The sequence below is a fragment of the Carassius gibelio genome, chromosome B3, assembly GCF_023724105.1.
Source record: "Carassius gibelio isolate Cgi1373 ecotype wild population from Czech Republic chromosome B3, carGib1.2-hapl.c, whole genome shotgun sequence".
In the NCBI taxonomy this organism is placed as follows: Eukaryota; Metazoa; Chordata; class Actinopteri; order Cypriniformes; family Cyprinidae; genus Carassius; species Carassius gibelio.
Window position 1 is genome coordinate 22,120,187 of NC_068398.1, and position 22,080 is coordinate 22,142,266.

At 38.8% G+C, this 22,080-nt stretch overlaps 1 protein-coding gene across 1 annotated transcript in view; it reads right to left on the bottom strand.

Moving 5' to 3' along the window:
• Positions 1-22,080, bottom strand: part of cacna1ia (calcium voltage-gated channel subunit alpha1 Ia) — a 185,050-nt gene that overhangs the window by 147,527 nt on the left and 15,443 nt on the right. Inside the window, exon 4 of the mRNA XM_052550671.1 lies at positions 858-1,113. Coding sequence (XP_052406631.1) covers positions 858-1,113 — 256 coding nt within the window. The remainder of the gene's footprint in view (positions 1-857; positions 1,114-22,080) is intronic.

A 22,080-nucleotide genomic window follows, 5' to 3' on the forward strand; every position in this document is an offset into this window, starting at 1 on the left:
AATAAATTTGGCATGCTGTGTAGCGTTGTTTGAGCGCTAATGTCTTCTCAGAAAGTGCCTCTGTTTGCAGATTTCCCTAGTCGGCTAGCAGCTGGAGACGACAGTTTTCCAACGCACCCGTCTATGGGGTAACAGTGAGCGGTGCTGATTAGTGCCCTGTGGCTGTTCAAGCAATGGGAGATTTGGGCCTAAATGGGGCGACGAGGACCTGTGCCCATCATGTATAAAATGCTTGCACTGAGCCCAGCCAAATGAGAGTGTCAGCCAAACCAACGCAGAGACGTGAAATTCGATTTAAAACACTTTCCAAAGGACTCTGAATCCCCAAGGCAGCCATGGCTAGCTGGCAGAAATGCACAAAAAGGGAAGAAAAATCAACTTGTGAACTTCAAACGACAGAGAAAGCTCAGTCCTGCTTTGCAAAGTGCACCAAAGAGGCATTATCGATGCACTTTAAACCCTTACCTATGCAATTCAAGTGGTTTGTAAAAGTTTTTACGTGATAATTCAATATTTAACTGCACACATTCATACTCAATGTGTCTCGACTTTCCAGTTGCATTTTCACATGTTGACATAGTAATTCAATGTCACTGCTGACAACTCGCGAACGTCTAGTCTTAGTCAACGACATGCCCAATGCCAAGCTGTCACTCGCAGTGTGTTTAGATCAGCTTGTCACTGCGATCCCACAGCACTTAATCACTGCCTTGTTGACTACACAGCAGTAGGAAGCTGGATTAAGTCAACTTGCTATTGTGTTAGTTAGATACCACCTTTCCTCCAAGTCAACCCATAGTCATTGTTAGAAGTCACACTCTACTCACGACCCCTGAGCGCTGGCTATTAAAGGATATGGGCTCGACACCATGCGGATGCACCAGCTGCGCGGGCAGGTGGTCTGTTTGAGGCAGAAGAAAACCACTGGCGCCAACTCAGGAAACGGCACGACCAAAGTGCTGAGGTCACTGCCCGCATCATCGCACGGCCCCACCTCCTCGATGATGTCATCCCCCTGAGAGGTGCCGAAGTCCTCGCACAGCCCCGCCCCCACCTGGCTCATGCCAAGCGGCACGGGACATTCCTCAGTCGTCATGGCGACGGAGCGGCAGCCTAAGGGAAAAAGATGAAAAAGAGGCATTAGTATTCAAAAATGTCTACAGATATATAAAAAAAGACCCATTATAGTAAATCATACTTATTTTCACTCAACAAGATATATTAAAAAACAAAAATAACAGAAGTTGATAACTCTGAAATGTATCACAGAAACAGGTAGTGAGAAAAAAATGTACATATTGAACAGCACTGCTGAAGTCACACAAGAATTTCACTGCTTATTGATATATCGAATATAGCCTTATTCGAAATGGACTATTCTGACGATGTCTTTCATACTTTTCTGGACCTTGACAGTGTAATTTTCTCGGCAGTCTATGGGACAGTCACAAGCTTCTCGGTATTCATCAAAAATATCTTAATTGATTAAGGAAAAATTCATTTTGGGGTGGAGTTCCCTTTAAGAACTCTATCTTGTATCACGTAAAAAAATGCGGAAAAAATTCCCCTCCACTAATAGAATAAAATGAATACTGAGACAAATATTAATGTTGAACATGCAAAAATGTGACAAATTCCAAAATTTATTTCCAGAAGTTACAGTACGCTATCATACACATTTTATTCTAAAGGATGGTAAAAATGTTCCTGGCTTGAGATCTGCAGAAGCAAACTATTACTTAAATCTCAAAGCATATTAAATGTCTGTCTTGAAGGATTCATACATTCTTGTTAAAAAAACTCTCTATAAAGAAAATTGGGAAGTTTTATTCTGGAACCCTAGTGATGTTCTCTATAAGCCTAGATATCCTGAAATACTAGCTACACGCAAACAGATAGCTTTCGATTTGCTCATATTGTGCTGGTGCCATGTTCATGTGCCAGCGCTAAGCTGCTCGATCATCTGCTATGCTTTCATGAAGACTGGAATAAAAACAACTCCAAATCCTTAATGAATGCAGCAGCATATTGCGCTACATCGCCGTTCATTCACTCATTGCACACAGTGACTCAGTTTCTGCAGCATCAGTTGCATCCCTCACCTGACTGCGATTCTCAGTGAAGTCCTGCAGAACTCCACGTGATTCCATTATCCCTGCTCACTTCAATTAAATCTAACAAGCCACTCTCCTTTTTGTCCTGGAACACCAAATCTACCTACTGTCAGTGTTGCTGTGGTGATGAGCCAAATCTAATTTGCAGTTTCTCCATTTTTCCCCTCTCCCTGAGTAGATGCTGAGGTGCCAACATCTAAAAAGCCTCTATTTGCAGCCATTATGACTGTAAATACAGCTAAGCAGAAGAAATTCAACCTCAGCCAATCAGAGAAAGGATATGAGCGGAAGACAACAGGACTGTGGTGTACCATTTTTGCCGTTTCAAAACTGTTCGCGCATTAATTCTTACTGTCAAATCTCTCTGCTAATTTGCTTCATTTTGAGTTTCTCCTCATCTCCTCAAAAGTTTCATAGTGTCTTAATATCTTTCCTCTCCTGCTCCTGCCTCCCTTTCGTCTCACTCTTGCAGGGGAAGCGCTGTGGTAAGCCTCCCTCTTATGTGTTAACGCTAAAACACATTAGCACTCCTAATGGGAGAATAGACACACTTTCACATTCAACGCTTAGAGCTGCAGGAAGCCCCTGAGAGCTCATGCTGATACTTCTGTTTAAATCAGCTGCACGCTAAAACACCTTTAACCTAAGCACACATTTACCTTACAGTTAAACATGTACAAATGGTCAGGAGGGATTAAAATATTTCTAAATATTACACAAAAACATACTCTGGGTCATACTAATTATTACAATAATTGTTATCACTTCAAGGCCTTTAAATATTATGTCACTGTACCTGTACCTAATATCTGTTCATTTATTTTCTATTAAAGGGTCCACAACCACACTAAAATTATATAAATTCACCCACTACTTTTTTTTTTATCCGCATTAATCATAAGCAGTGTTTCAGAACGAGCAGTAAGCAGAAATCTACTGTACACTGGATGCACGTGGCGCAGCTGACAAATACCGGAAGATAAACTGCTGCTGCCTACCTATTTATGATGTACTGATACAAATTTCAAACTATTTTCAATGGTTGATCTGTCTTGTCCAGTGTAGACAGACTTTAGCTGTTGCGGCGCGGCACAGTAACTGTCGCGTCCGGTGTTGACACAGTGTCATAGAGTCATTCTCATTATGTTGAGAACCGTTCATCCAGTTGACTTCACGTGTGGCGGGTGTGTTGCTGCGGACCAAAGGGAGTGCAGTGTCACATTTTGATGCAATATGGACACGTGAAATGTTCCTAAGGAATAAACTTTAAATAAACTACAAAACAGCACAAGCCAGAAGTGACAAGCCTCACTCGGGCAGGGCTTATATGTTCTGAGAACGGGCACTGCACTAGTGATACAAAACACACTGTCTCTTAAAAGAAATACTTTTAATATAGAGAAATTATTATTAGTCTATATTATAAGTCTATAGTTATTTATTTATTTGTTTATTTTATGACTGCTGTATTCGCACGTATGTTTCAAGAAAATTAAGAGCATGATTTTATCACGTGTAAAATTACTGATTAATGCAGAGTTCAGAATGCACGATTTTAGCCCGATGTTCATGCCAGTGACAATCACGCAGTGTAAATGAGCAGAGAAGCGATCTGAGAGAATCGCAGATGCCGTGAGATATTTGCTAAATATTTGGACCTGTCTGCGATTCCAAATCCTGTGGTGTGTAAAGTGTTCTGACTGAAAAGTACAATGATGATGACCGACAGCCAATGAGAGAGCAAGATACAGAGCAGCGGGGAGTTCGGGGAGGAGTAATAAACCACAATATCAGCAAGCATGTCTCACAACTCCCCAACCATTTCCTCCTCCATATTCTTCTTTTCTTTTTCTTGTTTTCACTGCAAATCAGCATATTGCAAGCTTCTTGCGGGCTACCATTTTTAATAATAATTGCACGCTTGATATCGCATTGTTTTCTTGTCACATTTCACGTGTGTTTGGTTGTGAAACGTTTTGCATGCCAGACAGAGTTGTCGTCGATTCTTCCTATTATAAAGTTATCCCGACTGAAAACTTCTGTCACCAAACCATCGTGCAGTGTGAACTCAGCAGCGACTGAATGCTGGCCAAGATAGTCATGCAGTGTGAAAAGAACAATGACCCGACTACTTTGAAAACCTTGCATTCTGAACTCGGCTTAACATGCCGCATAAAAGTAGTTGTTTTTCTTACAACAATATACTATAGGCTTACTACTTACAGAACTTACTGTAGGTAATTTTTAAAACTTGCTGTTGTGGTTCTCTTTTCCCTAGGGGTGGACTTTGACCACTGCTGAAAATATGCTGTTCCTAGACCCTGTCTTCCAATGCAAGGATTTCCGATGATCTCTTTGGCCATAAGGGAACATTCTGCCTGGTTGATTGCCGTGCTAGCGGCCCACTTGTGGCCAGATCTTGTCCTGACTCCTGCTTCTCTGGTAAGTTGGTCTTGAGAGTTCTTTATGTCTGGGACTGTCTGCATTTGGCGACTTTAAACTCCTCCACCACAGATGACAGGGGAAGCTGGAGCTGGCCCGACCTCATGTAGAGCACCAAGGATGTAAAGCTTGGGGGTATTCCCAACCATCTTCTAAGGTGCTTGATGAACTTCCTCTCCATCGCTTCTACAGTGGATAGAAGCACCTCATATAAGGTGAGAAGCCACATGAGTCTCGGGAACAGGCCATGTTGGTAGATCCAGCACTTGTACTTCCCAGGCAGGCCCGACTTATCAATTTGTTCCAACCATGAATGCCCTAATTGCTGGTTGCTGATATCCTGCTGCGGTCTTCGGCCCTCTTGACTTTGTACTTGCTGCAGTTATGATCAGGTTCATTCCCAAAATTAACAAGATGGGAGAGATTGTGCATCCTGTCACTATCCCCTTCTCCACTGGCTGCCACTTTGTCATGAACTTGGCAGACTGGAATCATAGCTTAATGTCTCTCAGGTAGCTGGTTATCACACTCTGGATGTTATATGGGATATGCTAGTATTCCAAAGCAACTTGGATCAAGTTATGGGGAATAGACCCATATGCATTTACAAAGTCAAGCCAGACAACTGTTAGGCTGCCTTTATTCTCCTTTGCTTCTTGGAAAAGTTGGCTGAGTACCCCTGTATGCTCCAAGCATCAGGAGAACCCTTCGACACCACCCTTCTGGATAGAGGTGTTAATATATCCATTCTGGGTCATGTAAGCACTCATTCTCTTTGCAAGCACGGCAAAGAAAATCTTTCCCTCCACGCTAAGTAGGGAAATAGTTTGAAACTGGCTGATCTGTGTGGATCCCTGTTCTTTAGGTACAAAGCACCCTTCCGCCCTACTGCAGCTTGTTGGAATGGTTCCCTTGGACCAAATTACCCACACAAGCTTCCATAGCCCTCGGAGGAGCTTGGGGCATTTTTTGTATACTTATAGTCTATATGTGAAGGATTATGTTTTATGTCGATAACACAAGTGAAGAACAAAGCCTATAGTTTACAAAATAAATAATAGGTTAGCATCTAGATACTTCACAAATATTTCAAACATTTAAATTCGCGCAGAATGAGAGATGTAGATTTGTGTTTGTAATTTTGCCTTTATATACCATTATTTTAGCCTACATTGTTTCTGAATGTAATAATAAAGTGCAACGTAAAGCCTAATTTTTAGCTGATTTTTTTTTTTTTTTAATGCTTAGGAGTAGCATTTTTGTATCCATTCTGAAACATTTTTAAATATCTTGAAAACCGTTATGCATTTATGTAAAGTTATGTATTTATTGCACTGCCAGGTTTTGCTTTTGTTTAATACATTTGGTCTTTGGTCCATCTAGAAATCTATGACTGAGGAAAAGGTGAGAAAGAACAATTGCAAAAGAGAGAATGGAGTGAGAGAGGGTGTGAGCATGAGAAAGAAAGAGAGAGAAAAAATAAAAGCTGTAGCTTGAGTGAAATGGCCAAACACATTAGAGCCTTTTGATATTTTCACTAGACGAACACACACATACGTAAAGCTCTTTAAATCCCTTCAGACCAGGGTGCATGTGCCTTTTTATCGCTTTTCTCCCTGGATAGAACTTACATTGCAAAAGCTACAACAAGGCCACAGCGTCTGCCTGGCTTTCTCCATCTCTTTATTTGCCTCTCATGTCTGAATTTCTCTCCTCTATAACAGAGATTCATTCCATCAACAAATTAACTGTCCTTGAGTTCAAGAACCGATTTTTTAAAGCTATTAAACATTGTTTTGTTCTTTCAGATATTTTAGCATATGCACAAGTGAAAATGTAAGAGGCAGAAAAAACTGAAACACAGTTGATAGCAAATATAAATAATGTGCATATGGATTCACAACAGGTGTGTGGGATTTAGTGATTAGTGAGAGAGAAAGAGAGAGAGATTAGGAGTCTGTATGTCTCTCAACAGTGTTCGGCAACAGCATTTCTATTAATAGCAATATGTAAAGTAGATCTGCTTTAGCAACAGCAACATTACCACATCCAAACTGAGAAATGCAGTTTAACTTTTCAGCTGCAAACTGTATTACCTTAAAAGTCAAACTCTGGGCAGAGATGACAACAAGATTCAGTACACTGACTGTATTTCATAAGTGTTTTTGCAGGAGAAAGAAAGCACGCTTTGCATAAAAAAAAGAAAAAAAGGCTATTAAATAAATAAAGGCAATGGCTATTTACACTAAGTGCAAATAGCAGCATTTTTAGTGATATGCTATTTACACTAGGTGCAAATAGTGGCAATTATCTGCACCTCAGTATTGTAGCACAGTGTAAAACAGTATGCTGTATTAACATATTGAGTCTAAATTAACATTTTAATTCAAATTAATAAATGGATGCCACCTTATTGGGACAATAAATCCCTCCCTAAACCTATCCTAACTTTATTATATTCTTTATTTTCATTGAAAATAAATGCTTTTCTGATGTGATTTGAAATTTGAAATGGGGAAAAATTGCGTCAAAATAAACGTCACACTTTTTACCATCTATGCCACTGGAGCTGACGATTAGTGCCTGTCTTTTGCAGTCTTGACTAACCTAATCACACATTGGTGGGTGGAGATATTGTAATTAGCTTCAGCCAAAAAGGCTGTATTTCGTGTAAATAGACACTCCAATAGAAAAAAAAGTTACTATCACAATTTTTCAGCAGAATATATAGACTACTACTACTGCTACTACTATTACTAAAATGAAACAAACTTTATTTTTTAAGGAATAATAACACATTTATTCCATGTTTTAATTTTAATAGTAAATTAAGTTTGCTCAATTTTCAATAATTGGAAGATAAAATAAATTAATATGTTATGCCTTCGTTTGACAACCAGAAAAATGTAAATACACAACACAGAATTTCTAAAAAAAAAAAAAAAAACATTCATAGGGAATTCATGAATTCTTGAAATTCATAAAATCATAATAATTCATGAATTAAATAAATAAATATACCCCTAAACATATAATTTTTGTTTAAATTAAAAAAAAAATTTTTTTTAAATGAAAGCAATTTAATTTAAATAATAAAAAGGAGTCAGAATTACAGAATAAAAAATAAATAAATGAAAAACAGAATCCAGAAAAATTTAAATGGAGGAAATGGACTCACAACCCTCTTCTGCTGCTGTGAGAACATTGCCTGTATGATAAATGACATGAAACGATGTTCAGGAAAAAAAATAATTACATTAAATATTTTCAGTCAGATTTATTATATATCAAGTAATTTGTATAATTTAATGTATAATAATCTATATAACACACATACATGAATACAAATACATAAAAACACACATACCAACATAAATACATCAGTAATTCTGCATGAAAATAGTCTTGCATAGACACATATGGGTGTGCATGGCAATGAGACATCAGCAATTATTATAACTGTCTGATTGTTATTATTACATGGATATCACACATAAGGCCTGCTTTGCATTGCTGGTCATCCTGTCCTTAACAAATGAGCAACACAAGTACGTATATGAAACACTGTACAAGTAATTTCAACAGCAAAGTGCATAAAATAGTAAAATAATATGTACTCTCTGGAATGTAATTGCTGCTTTATTATGATTAAGAGGTTAGTCAGTACCTGACTGTGCTGACAGCAATGCTTGGCCAGTCTTGGGCTTTCACGTGCTCAAACCTGTCATTGTGAGGTTGTTGGCTGCCTTACAATTCAATTTGGAGCTTCAAAAGTTACATTGCAATAAGACTTGCTCTGTCATTTTGTCTCTGGCAATGAGCTAAGCAGATTAAATTGGCCGGCATCATATGTTAACTGTCATTTTCAGCATTTTTTAAGGATAACAGCTACTTTTATATACTGCGAAGCAGTTTTGCCACAATACATGACAATGCCATTGAGAGCTGGAGAGAATAAAATAAAAACAAATCTACACTGACATTGCTGGTTAAGTTAACATTAGTTTTTGGACCCATATAACTCAAAATGATGAATAAATAAAATAGGAATACAGTGCTGACTGCTGGAACGTGAGCAAGTTTCGGCTCTGTTTGTCCTGTCATTGTGCTTTAGATTAACGTCACATTCTCTGCTTAGGGTGTTTGCAGAAGAAACCAGCATCCTCTATAACTGAGCACTAAAGATTGCACAATTTTTATTACCAATGCATGAATGCAGCAGAGATGCTAGTGCCTTCACAGGGTGCCAGAAAAGTCTGTCAGAAATTCTTGGTAGAATTACAGTGTGACATCAATTTATGTTTATATTCTCCGTCTGCAGTTAGAGCCCAATAGGGAGCCGAGCCCTGAGCACAAACACAGGCATGCTAAGCTTTCTTCAACCCTGATAATTACAACGTCAGTCATATTTCAAACAAACCCAATGCATGCGACAGCAGTCACATGCCTCCATCATCAGCAAATGTTGCCTTAATAGGCCATATTTCATGAAACAAATATGCCTAGGGCATCTTTACAAATATCAAAGAAGCCTATGGTTCTCAAGAATCTCGAGTCTGATCTCAAGTATAATTGTTCTACACGTCTAATCCTGTCCTTTCTCACACCGTGCCCGGATCACACCCCTCTCGAGCGGTCTGTCCTCTCCCTCCCTGTTTCCTCAGAGATGGCCTCTGTAATGAGCTAAGTCACATCAGGGCTCCGGAGAGTGGATGCCAGTGGATTAGCGATTTGTTACCACAATCTGTTTCGTAGCATTAGACATTTCAGTTGCATTGCTATGCAAAGCTTGCACAACACTGTTTAGGGGCATTAGCATCACAGAGCTCACCATTCAGAGATTCTGAGTTGAAACTCAGTCCAGGAGTGTTAATGTGAATTTATTAGATAATACCGAAAGAGACAGGCTCATTTAAATGGGGCCCAGCGGAGGCACGGCTCATTCAATTCAGTGGGCTGCCATGAAATGACTGCAGCTTAAATAACAGGCCTCATTTAAACATGCGTCAAAAAGAAACAAAACATCAAAGTAATGTTTTCAGCCTGATTTAAACCTTTGCTAAAAGCTGCTCTGCTGGCAGCCAGTTCACAATCTTTAGAATAGTCATAAATACAAAAATATTTATATATTAAATTCTATTAAATAATGCAATAAAATAATATGATATTTGACCCTTTTCCTGAAGTTAGGGTCCTGGTTACACTGTCAGGTTTATTTTACGGTAATATTCAGATTATATTTTACTGAATGTAGTGCTTGAAGTGGGCCGGTATGCAGTACCCGCACTTCAATATACAGGTCCTTCTAAAATGCCAAAATCATCAGTATTAAAACAATAAAAGACCTGAAATATTTCAGTTGGTGTACAATGAATCTAAAATATATGAAAGTTTAATGATTATCATTACTTTATGGAAAATAATGAACTTTTATCACAATATGCTAATTTTTTGAGAAGGACCTGTATTAGTCTTTAGCATACTGACATGCTGTCAAAGCATCAGTGTCCGGGTGATTAGAAATAACGCTTTAAAGCACACTACCCAGGAGGTCATTTGAAACCGGTAAGAATAGTGACTCACATCCACATGGCAGTAAATTATTATTTTCAGCATGTTTTTGGCTCAAAAGCACAAGTGTTTTATAATGAATTCTAGCTGAAGGTGTTTTAGATTATGCGCTGGTCAGTGGTTTACTGATTCTGGTTTACATGGATCCGTATAGTAGCATGCACAGTCAGTCAGTTTAATGGGTTAGTTCACCCTTTTATCTTTGGAACACAGTTTAAGATATTATAGATTTAGTCCGAGAGCTCTCAGTCCCTCCATTGAAGCTGTGTGTACGGTACACTGTCCAGAAAGGTAAGAAAAACATCATCAAAGTATTCCATGTGACATCAGAGGGTCAGTTAGAATTTTTTGAAGCATCGAAAATACATTTCGGTCCAAAAATAGCAAAAACGGCGACTTTATTCAGCATTGTCTTCTCTTCGGTGTCTGTTGTGAGAGAGAGTTCAAATCAAAGCAGTCTGGATATCCGGTTCACGAACGAATCATTCAGTTCACCAAATCGAACTGAATCATTTTAAACGGTTCGCATCTCTAATACGCATTAATCCGCAAATGACTTAAGATGTTAACTTTTTTAATGTGGCTGACACTCCCTCTAAGTTCAAACAAACCAATATCCCGGAGTTCCAACGGACCCTCTGATGTCACATGGACTACTTTGATGATGTTTTTCTTACCTTTCTGGACATGGACAGTATACCGTACACACAGCTTCAATGGAGGGACTGAGAGCTCTCGGACTAAATCTAAAATATCTTAAACTGTGTTCCGAAGATAAAATTAGGTCTTACATGTTTGGAACAGCATAAGGGCGAGTTATTAATGGCATAATTTTCATTTTTGGGCGAACTAACCCTTTAAGGCAGCAGGTTTAGTGGTCTTTGGGTCTCCATGAGGTCCTGTTTGGTATCGCAGCTTAACTGGTGCTTATTTTATATAAAAAATGCTCTAAACAATTTTTTCCCACCTCGAACACTGACAGAATCCATAACCCATGTGTATGGCGAGAGACTTAATGTTGACAAAAACAAAATAATTGGTTTGTGTCTTTTTTATCCAATGTAATTAACTTACTTTAACTCAAAGGCTAAATTCACTTTTTCTAGATTGAAACTAATGTATCAAAAGTCAGAAATGAAGATATTATGCCTCCAGAGTACAGTCACATTTAAAGTTACATCTATATGGAGCGCAGCTCGAAATAGGGCTGCACAATATATTGTTTCAGAATCGATATCGCGATGTGCGCACCCGCAATAGTTACATCGTGGGATGTAGGATGTTTAGTATACTGATCGTTATATTTATACTGATTTTTTTCTTTGAACTCACAGACACTGTGTCTACATCGGATGAGACACACCCCACGCCACAACAGCTAAAGTCTGTCTACACTGGACACGAAATGCGACCATTGCAATTTTGCTAATCATTTGAAATTTGTGACAGTGCGTCATAAATAAAACGTGGCAGCAGATTATTGTCAGGGATTTGTCATGTCACACCACACTGCATCCAGAGTAGACAACATCACTGACTATAGTATTTTGTCGTATTGTGCCGCGCCGCTTGCGTATGGTGTAAACACAGTGAGAGCCACGCAACGCAGATCAACATGGGGAGTCGTGGCCTAATGGTTAGAAGGTTGGACTTCCAATTGAAGGTTTGTGAGTTCTAGTCTCGAGCCAGACGGAATTGTGGGTGGGGGTAGTGCATGAACAGCTCTCTCTCCACCTTCAATACCACGACTTAGGTGCCCTTGAGCAAGGCACTGAACCCCCAACTGCTCCCCGGGCGCCGCAGCATAAATGATGAACACTGCTCCGGGTGTGTGCTCACAGTGTGTGTGTGTGTGTTCACTGCTCTGTGTGTGTGCATTTCGGATGGGTTAAATGCAGAGCACAAATTCTGAGTATGGGTCACCATACTTGGCTGAATGTCACTTCACTTCACTTCACTTCACTTCACTTCACTTCACTTCACTTCACTTCATTCCATTCACTGCTGTATCTATTAATGGCACATTGCATGAATTTATGTCAAAATGCATGTCTCTGCAAGTATATCCTTGTAACAGTTGCTTACGGTTTAGATGAAGGTAAACAAGTGAGAATGAAAGTTGATGTGTAGCAATATATTGGTTCACAGCAGTTTAATGTTCTGGAGGCTTTCTGTGTCATGAATGTTAATCAAACAACAAAACACAGAGTAAAAATCACTTTTCTATGCAGATTCACTCACCTACAAAATCACCCTAATCATGGAATCTTTTTTCCAAATAGAGCTATTCAAGTAATCTGTTTTTTTTTTTTTTTTTTTTTTTTTTTTTTTACAATATCGTGCAGCTCTAGCTCAGAATCCTCTTCAAATGTCCTAATATGAGTCACCCATTGACACTAGAATTTTATTGAAAGAAGCTATTTTAAATTCCCAGCCTGATGTGTTGCTTGCAGGCCCTGCAGTGATATAAGAGAGAGTGGAATGTGTGAGTGTATTCAAATGCCTATAATGCTGGTTCTGGTACTACAGTATGAAGGTTACAATTGACACACCTGGCTGTCAGGATAACAGCTTTTTTATACCTGTCAGTATATGTACACTAATCCTGCCCCCAAGAGGCCTGTCGGCATGGCACTTGGAGTGATTGACAAGTGGCTGGCACTGAGGCTGGCTCAGGCAGTACAGTGTTAGCCAGCAGAGCGGTTTCAGAAGAAGAATCTATCCACCTCCATAATGTACAGCAGACAATACTTAGATACCGAAAAGAGACAACATGGCTGTCCCTTCCATTTGCAGATTAAAATAAAACACTACACATGAAAAACTTTCACTGTATGCCTTGCATTACACTTTAACATTTTCTAGCATCCCAAATCAAAACTGCAAAAGTAATGATTCTTTTTTTAAAACAATCTACCATAATACAGATATTTCCACCCTAAACCTCGCATGACTGGATGAGCCAGTGTTGCTATGTCAGGGTGGTCATGATGCAATGTTGTGACAGAGGCAAGAATTTACACATTTCAAAGATATCAATATACACATTGCTTATTAATGGTATTAACATTAACATCTGATAGACTAAGGGAGAAAGTATTTTAAAAGGGGTATCGGATGAAAACTTTAAAAGCAATTTTTTTTTTTTTTTTTTTGCATCTAGTTAGGTTTCTGCTTAGTCTCCAGCTAAGAAAAGCTGAAAAGAAAACACATTGACAGTTTTTTATGGGCTGTCCGAGGCTGAAACTATTTCATTCAGCAACCTGTTTCATTTTGCAGCCGGTATCTATGTAGATAGCCAGCTATTTGAATAAGACCACCCCATGGAAGAGAGGAGACATTTAAAGAGACATGCACCGAAATAGGTTGGTGTGAACAGAGCTGTTTTTGACAAGGTAAAAAAGGGTGCTATTTTACATGATCATTTAGGAATTTTAACCATAGAAGACCCTATGGTTACAAACATGAAGACCCTAAACAATCATACCAACTTGTGGAAAATGCACAATGCGTAATGAGCTTAATTAATGAAAATTAAAAAACATATGTATTGATTAATCGTCCATGATGAGATCAATAACATGCATTAAGAAACTAGATATTATGCATTACCAATTCATATACTTTATTTATACTGCTAAAGATTAGCAGTGCATATTTTTGCACATCTGCCAGACAGATGGATATGTGCCATGTTACACAAACTCAAAGCCTGAAGAGAAGCTTGAACTATAAAGAGTAGCAGCTATGTTTTATATATATATATGTGTGTGTGTGTGTGTGTGTGTGTGTGTGTCTGTCAGTTTGCTTTGAATTAGAAAGCAGGTAAGGGAGAAAGAATTAACCAAAGAAACTTTTAGCAGCTGTTACGCAAAACTCAATGTGACATTCAAGACATCATGAACAGTGTGACATTAAAGACGATGAAGCGTGTTGAATATGAGCCTAGCATCTGTCTTGACAAAGACTGCATGTGTGTCGGGCAATCTGCTATGAAGAAAACCTGATGCAAAATGCATTGACAATGCATGTTTAGTGTGTTTTATGTCCAGACAGCAGAGAGTATGCTTTTATGCCTCCCAACTAGCATATGTGCGTCAGTTCTTACGCGTGAAAAAAGAAGGCGAGAGAAGACGATGGTGCAAATGAGAGGGAAAGAACCAGAGGATGGAAAATGAGCTTTCAATTGACTCATTTCAATAGGCCGTCTAGGCTTTTGAGAGAGAAAGAACGAGGAACATAAGGAAGAAAGAGAAAAGTGAGAGGGCGAACGATGATATAAAGGAGTTTTTAAAGCTCTTTTAGCTGCGGAGAACACAATGTGCCGGAGTTCTCCCTCAGTACAAAAACACAAACAGTCCACATCACAAAGCAGCTTAATGTCAGAGTCAGGAACTGCCAAAGCAACCAGATGACAGACTCACACACCCTAAAATAGACTGGGGTGAAGTGTGTACATTTGTGATTAGTTTCTGAGCTAATTTGTATTTATTTTTTTCAAATTATTATTTTAAGAGAGAACAAATCGTTTCCACTAGCCTGCAATCATACTGAACTCTTTTGGATTCGTAATATCATGAACAAATCCCCATCGCCAACTACTGGCACCGAAATGTAAACTACTGAACGAATCAGTGTTTGAATCTGAACTAAACTTTTGAGCGAACAGATTCAAATGATTCATGTCACTAGAATGATCGGAAAATGAATTAAACCTGATGTAGAGCGTGATGTAGCAGGTTAGCACAGCAGTGTTCACACTGCTCAAACTTCCTACACCAGTTTAAAAAAAGTGGAGGAAATTGTTTCCTTCCCTCATCTTCCATCTGCCCCTACCCCAGAAGAACATGCTGTATCCTCCTAATGACCTGATTTACATAAACATGCATATAATCGGGCAGCGAGAGAAGAGGATATGTGCGTGTGTTAGTGACTGCGGCAGAAACACTTGCACGTGCTGCTCGGATGCAGGAGGGAAGCTTGTGTGATTCAGTCGTGGCACTTCACATTTTCCCTCCCTTCTTCCCACCTCCAACTGCTCTTTTCCTTTCACCTTCCCTTTCCTCTCATTCTCAATTAACCATCCTGACACATTTAGAGCAAAAGCAATCCATTCTGGCTTCCCTGTTTGTTCTCCTCCAACCTGTTCAGCATCTTTCTACCACTGTAAGCAGTGCGGAGAGGGGAGTTGCGATATTATGCCTGGAGCCAAGAGTGTTTATTTTTTTAGTCTGTGTTTTCTCTCGCTTGAATCGCTCCGATATGCTCTATCACAAGCATAGCACCTGCTTAAATGCCCATAATGCAACTGCAAAACAAAAAGAAAGCTAACACATGTTGACAAGAGATGAATAGTGTAATAAATGTATTGCGCAACAATTAGTTAGTCAAGCGTTTCCAAACGCTTTGTGAAAATTCATTGTGAAAACCTACGTCAAATGTGGAATTTAAAACGATGTGTTGAGAAAAACACTGCATGATGTACCCACATTTTAATCATGTTAAAATGATGTTAAAATGTAAATTTGGCATGAAGCCGATAAGTGGGGGGGTGGGGGTATGGTTCACCTGTGAGTGGGGAGCAAGTGAGAAGCAGGAAATGGAAACCCCGGATGAGATCTGGAACGGAGTGATTGCTGATTTCTTTGCGCCAGGAGAGGAAATTGCTGTCGCTCCACTCACATACTCCGCTTCCCACCTCTAATCTCTTATATTAATATTTACATCCATGTCATTATCTTCGTCTCTTCAACCTGCACACTCTCCCTACCCATACTTTCCTTTCCTTACTTCTTCACTTCCTGTCATCCGTCTATCACTGTGCTGCGTCAGCGGTTTGCTCCTCTCCTCCGGTGCTGTGAAATTGGCTTTGAATAAGGATTTGGAAATGAAGCATTCTCTCGTGAAAAGGACAGGACTGAAAGATGAAGGATGGTGCCATGCAGAAGAGACAAGCACACATGCAGACAGGGAGATGAAAGGAAGGTCCAAGGAAAACAAGATTTCCTCTTTTTCTTTTCTATTCAGCAAATTAAATGCTGACGACTGGCTGTGTTTCGTTCTTCATCTACTGGAACTTTTATGTCCTGGGGGTTTTAATAAAAATGAACAGATTTAAACTTTTTCAAGATTTTCTTTCTAAAGGCTTTTTACAATGAAATTTGTGTTGTTTAACTCTTTTCAAAGACACACTTTCACACTACGTAGTTCTAGAAACTAGCCAGCAGGGTTGTTTCTAAAAAACTATTTCTCATTTTGGGACGTTTTCCTGGTTGCATTTGCACCGGCAGCAGGAACTCGAAAGTGGCCGATGGCGACGTCTTTATTCACGGCATTTACAAATATCAACCACCAGTGAATGGAGGACACCACATTCAGTGCTGTTTTGTTGCGAGTTGTTGGTTTCGTGATGATGGAAATGGATGTAAATGCACAATTTGCGCATCTGAAAGAGTGTGAAAATCTATGGCATCAAGGCTAAGAAAAGAACATAACAGACAACAGGTAGCTAAATGCCATTCTCGCTGTTTTCCATGTTTGCTGAATAAATATTTTTACACATCTTTTTAAAAGTATCAGGTAGCCGGTGTTTTATGTGTTTGCCCAATCCATGCATACTTATGTTACTGGTCGTTCCCATAGAACTGTTTTAGACCCTACTCTGAAGTAGGAGCTAATTTAGTTTCCCCAAACAGAGTTTCTAGAAATAAATACGTTCCTAATTCCTGCGGTGCGAACACTCCAAAAAGCAGGAACTTCCGCTAAAAGTTATAGGAACTATGAAAAAGTTCCTCCAGTGCGAAAGCCCCTACATTATGACAAATAAAATTATAAATAAAAATTTAATCGAAGACAGAAATAAACCATTTCCAATATGTAAAGATGATCTGAAATGTGTAAATGATTTGAAAGCTAAATTATTAACTAAATAAAATGCAATTTAAAAAGTTGTATCCACTTTTCAACAACATTTTGGACACTAATAAAGCTATCAAACATTAGTACACTTGGTTAACAAGAACACAACAGCATCAGTGAACACATTGCCTGACATGACATGAAATGAGATGTGACTTGAAGAAACGAATGAAAAAACTCATCACTCGAGAACAGAACTACTGCGAGTCATTTTCAATCAAGCAGAATGTCAAATTCTGTAAAAATATTACTGAATTGTGTGTATTGAGACTACAAAAAATGCAAGCTATGAAATTTACTTCATCAAGACAAAGAAAAAGCCTTTTTATTCCAAGAAATATTATGGTGATTTAAGATTTATTCAGCACAGTAAAAAAATGCAATAACAAAAAAAAAAGAAAAAAAAAAACACTTTGATAGATCACCATGTGACAGCAAACAAATAAAATAAACTAGCAAGTTTGAAAAGTGTGCCTAAAGGGAATTTTCTAAAAGTTCACCAGCCCAAAAGTGCCCTTAGCTGAAGAAACACTTCTAAAAAGTTTTGGTCATATGCTTCCAAAATAAACATCTTGAGTGGATATGTACACCGAGTTCTGCTTAAACTGGCATGCGCTGGTAGACTCTCAGGTGAAAAGCTAAATGAAATAATAAAGGAGTGTACAAGCTCAGCACTTGTGACTCCTGACACCGCTGCTCGAGAGCACAATGGCCTCTGCAGGGGAAAAAAAGACAGGCTGCTAAAGACAGAAAGGGAAGGAAGGAGGGGGTGAAGGCGAAAGGATGGGAAAGGGACACAAAGACCTTCTTTGTTCCCTGCTCATGCTCTCTTTTGTGGAGGCAAAGAATGGCTGCATTCCACTGGGTCCTGTCACGGCAAGGAAGCCATTCCTTCACATATCACCTAATAAACACACATCCAATGACACTTGAATATGAATACACACAGAACTGTACTGATTGGCAAATCACTCCTGCCTTTTAGGAAAGCTGATTCCTCAAAGGTAATAAAAAAGACAGAAGTACTGCAACAACAATCACACTGTGTCCAGTCCAGTCAGCCAATTAGGAGGGTGTTGCCATGGCAACCAGGTGTTGGTGCAGCCCATGGGAGGAAACCTGCAGGTGATTGGAGTGGACAAGATTATAAGACCAACAAACTCACAGCGGTGTATTGTTAGGATTACAGTTACTGTAGTTGGTTTAATATGGACTGGGACTGTTTAGGGGATAGTCAATATCGGCAGGACATGATTTAACAGCTCATAGGGAAAAAAGGGACATTGTTTGTGTGGTCTGAAATTAAGCTTGTATTTATCTTGGTCTGGTGTGTATATCCGTGCAGCAGACCCGTTCAGAATGGGTAGCCATTTAAATTAGTATAATGTACAAGATTTGGTTAAGACAATTTTGCATAGAATCATTCGATGAGTAAAGGAAGACAGAATTGCATTTTGCTTTGATGAACTGAAATTTTTTTTTGTGAAGACAAGAAGATGCATTGCATCAGTTTGCTGGGGAAGATGAAATCATATCGGTACGCTGTAGTTCTAAGTAGCGCCGATGTAGGAATGAAGGAAAAGGTACAATAAACAGATCCGCTGACAGGTACATTGTTTGATAGAGCGGTGAGTGAAGAGACCACAGGCAGCACTATACAGTCTTTATATTGTATAACAAAATCACTCATAATGCAAGCGTTTCTGGCTGGCACACAGTAAATAAGACTTTCTCACACATCTTATTTTATATACTGAAAGCATAGAGCTCTACGGCAACAACAGACATAATGTGTTCAGGAACCCTATAACCTTGAGTTTTTTCCCTCTACGAATGACTGATTCAGTAGGTCAGACAGATCAAATTTATAAGCTCATTTTATTACAAATTCATCTCAAAACCACTTCATATTAATTACATTTGAATTAGTATGACAGCACTATGCATTCATACGCCTTCCTCATTCCTTAAAGGTGAAGTGTGTAATTTCTAAACCATTAGCGGCACTGAATGAAACTGCAAAAATAATGACTGTTTTCAAACTGCTTTTCCAAGCACTTTTCCTGTCTGCCACTGTTTAGTCAAAACAGCTCCAAACTTATGTATAGGATTCAAAATTAACTTAGTGCCACATTTATAACTGACAATAAATAGGCTACTTTATATCAGCCATTTGCACTTGTTACTCATAGCTGGTGCTTGGAGTGTGCTTACATTAGTCTGGTTACATTATACACTATAGACTTCTGACCACCCAAACCTCAAACATGATTTAATTGCTGGAGGTTGCTGAGTCTCTGTACTGTTGATAAGAATGCTCACCATATTGACCTTGTGTAGCCCCGCCCCCTTTTCAGCACTGCATTTGTTATCTGTCTTCTGTTTGAATTTCCACAGCGTGGACAAATTTATGGATGAACCAATCGCTTTAAAATATTTTCAAATCTACTGACATTTATGACACCTGCTTTAAACATGACAATGATCATGATACATTTCATTAACTCTACAGTAAGTCCACTTTACCTGCTAATTACTCTTCAGATAAATTGGTCAAATATGTAAATATGTCAAATAACGAAGCTACATTTCTGCAAAAATCCCAAATCAAATAAATAATTGATAGAAATAATTTAAATCTCTTTATATAACTAAATGGGCTATCAATCAATTAAAACCTCAATTGAATTAATCACAAACTTTTTCTGTGATTAATCGCGCACTTGATAAAATTAAGCATAGACAATTTATCTGGTTTCAAATCTTTATTTTGTCATTATTTGGTATATCCAGCAAAATAAACCAAAAGATTGAATTGTGATTCTCAAAAAATCTGTATTTTTCTCTAAGCTTACTTCAAGATAAACTTAGATGTCTTTCCAAAAAAGGACACTCAGAAACTCCAAAATGACACCAAAGAACCAAATGATATGAGTCCATTTAAGTACATGAAAGAAAAAAAAAATTGAATCTTATTGTATGTGTACAGTTCTCATTTTTGCGATACCGAACAAGACCACATGGAGATGCCAAAGAAAAAAAAAAAACTAAAAACTAAACCAATTGCCTGCTGACCGCATATCTTCAACATTACACGGATCCATTACATATGACTAAACATAGCAACAAAAACATGACAAACCGAAACATTATTGTGAATGTGTGTGGAAACGATCAGTGCATTATTATAACGGACTCACAAGTGCTTACTGTACGACTCCTGTATGCCACTGCAATTGTCTTTACCTTGACTGTAGTCTCAAACATTAAAAGTTAACTAGTGAGACTGGTTATCCAGTTGAGAAACCATAGTCTGCGTCTCATATTGCCATACAGCGGTGGGATGTTGACATTCTGTACTCCACAAAGCACGTGTGACGTGTGAGGGCTCGTGCTCTTCAGAGACAATGGCAGAATATGACAGAGCGCTACAATCTCTGATGTAATCAGCCTGGTTTCCTTTATATTAGCTTTGTATTGGACGGATTGTTTGAATGCATTCACTTACTGGATCATTGGACTGAAACATTTTCCCAGAGTTTAGTGGCTCAAAATGATCTAATCGCAAGCTGAGAAGCGAAACTGGGATAAAGCGTTAGAATAGGAATTGTGCTTCAGTAATTTTGCCTTAATTGCGTTAAGAATTTTAAAATTAATTGCATGTGTTAACCTGTTAACGATGACATCCTTAAAATAAACCAAGGCTTATCCTGTACTCTTTTCTTTTAAAATTAGAGGCAACCACTGCATTTTAATATTTTCGTTATTTGTCCAGTCGGGAAGAACATGCATATTTTGATTTTTGATTTTGCTTTCATTCATCATACATCTCCTAGCAACAAGGCAAATGTTTCTGCATGAGTTTGTTGTGTTAGCAACTATCAGAAAAACTGATAGTGTGTGCGATCTTCAGTTGTGTATGATGCCCAGTGTTTTAAAATCTGTTTGGATTTTAAGTCTTGTATTGTAGAATGTACCATTGCCACCATCAAATACTAGCAAAAATCAAAAGTATTATCTATTTTCCCCACTTGACATTTTAATGTTGTGATGCCTAACTTCACTTGGAGCACTGAAAATCAATGTTTACTCTATTTAGACAAAACAGTATGTAGAATATCAACACCAGCTATCTATCTCGTCTTGGCCATACAACTAATTAACTGAATATCCATGCACCCCTAGCACTGCTCAACTTTTTCTTTTTCTTTTTTCAGAAATCGCAGACTCTAACTGAAAATGAATGATATTCAGTCGCTATTTGGCTGCAGATCTCTGTCAGTGTGAACGCCCCATTACTTACAGCTGTCTCTGCGAATTAAGCTGGGAAAGGAAGAAGTATTTTAACACTGATTAAAAAAAAAATCACTGAAAATGAACAGTCTCTCTCTGGTCTCAGCAGTAAGCTAGAACCTCAGCATTGCAGTGCAGGCCCGGGATGAGGAGAAGAGTCATGTTTGGCACTGCAGTAAGCCTTTCAGCTGTCCAGACAATTAGGCTACAAACAGCGAGCAGAATAATGAAGGAACATTGCAAGACTGCTTTGGCTGATGGCCGTCTCTCCCTGAAACTTGTCTGAGTCAGGGGCCTGGAGATGGGAGGCTAGCAGAGATGCCAGGCGAAAGCTGTATTTGTCAGCATTTACATCCCTGCCTGAGGATCTGACTAATCTCTCTTTCTTCTATCCAGCCACTTCCTCTGTCTTACAGTAGCCAACAGCTAAACTATTGCCTAAATGGGCATTATTCAGCAGTTCGCGCTGATCTATAGACACCACAATAGTCCTTTGTTTAATCTTGCTCTCACATTTATTTTCTCTCACTCAACAGTATCTTTAACAATCCTTTAAGAGTTAAAATGTTCTGTCATCAAAGGCATGGGTTTCTGTCAAACGTTATTCCAGTCTTCTCAGAAAGCTCTTCGACAAATGCACCCCCCCCCCCCTCCATACACACATACACACACACACACACACACACTGATTCATGCAAGCACCCACATTAGAAAGAGAAAGAGATAGAAAGACACTGGATCT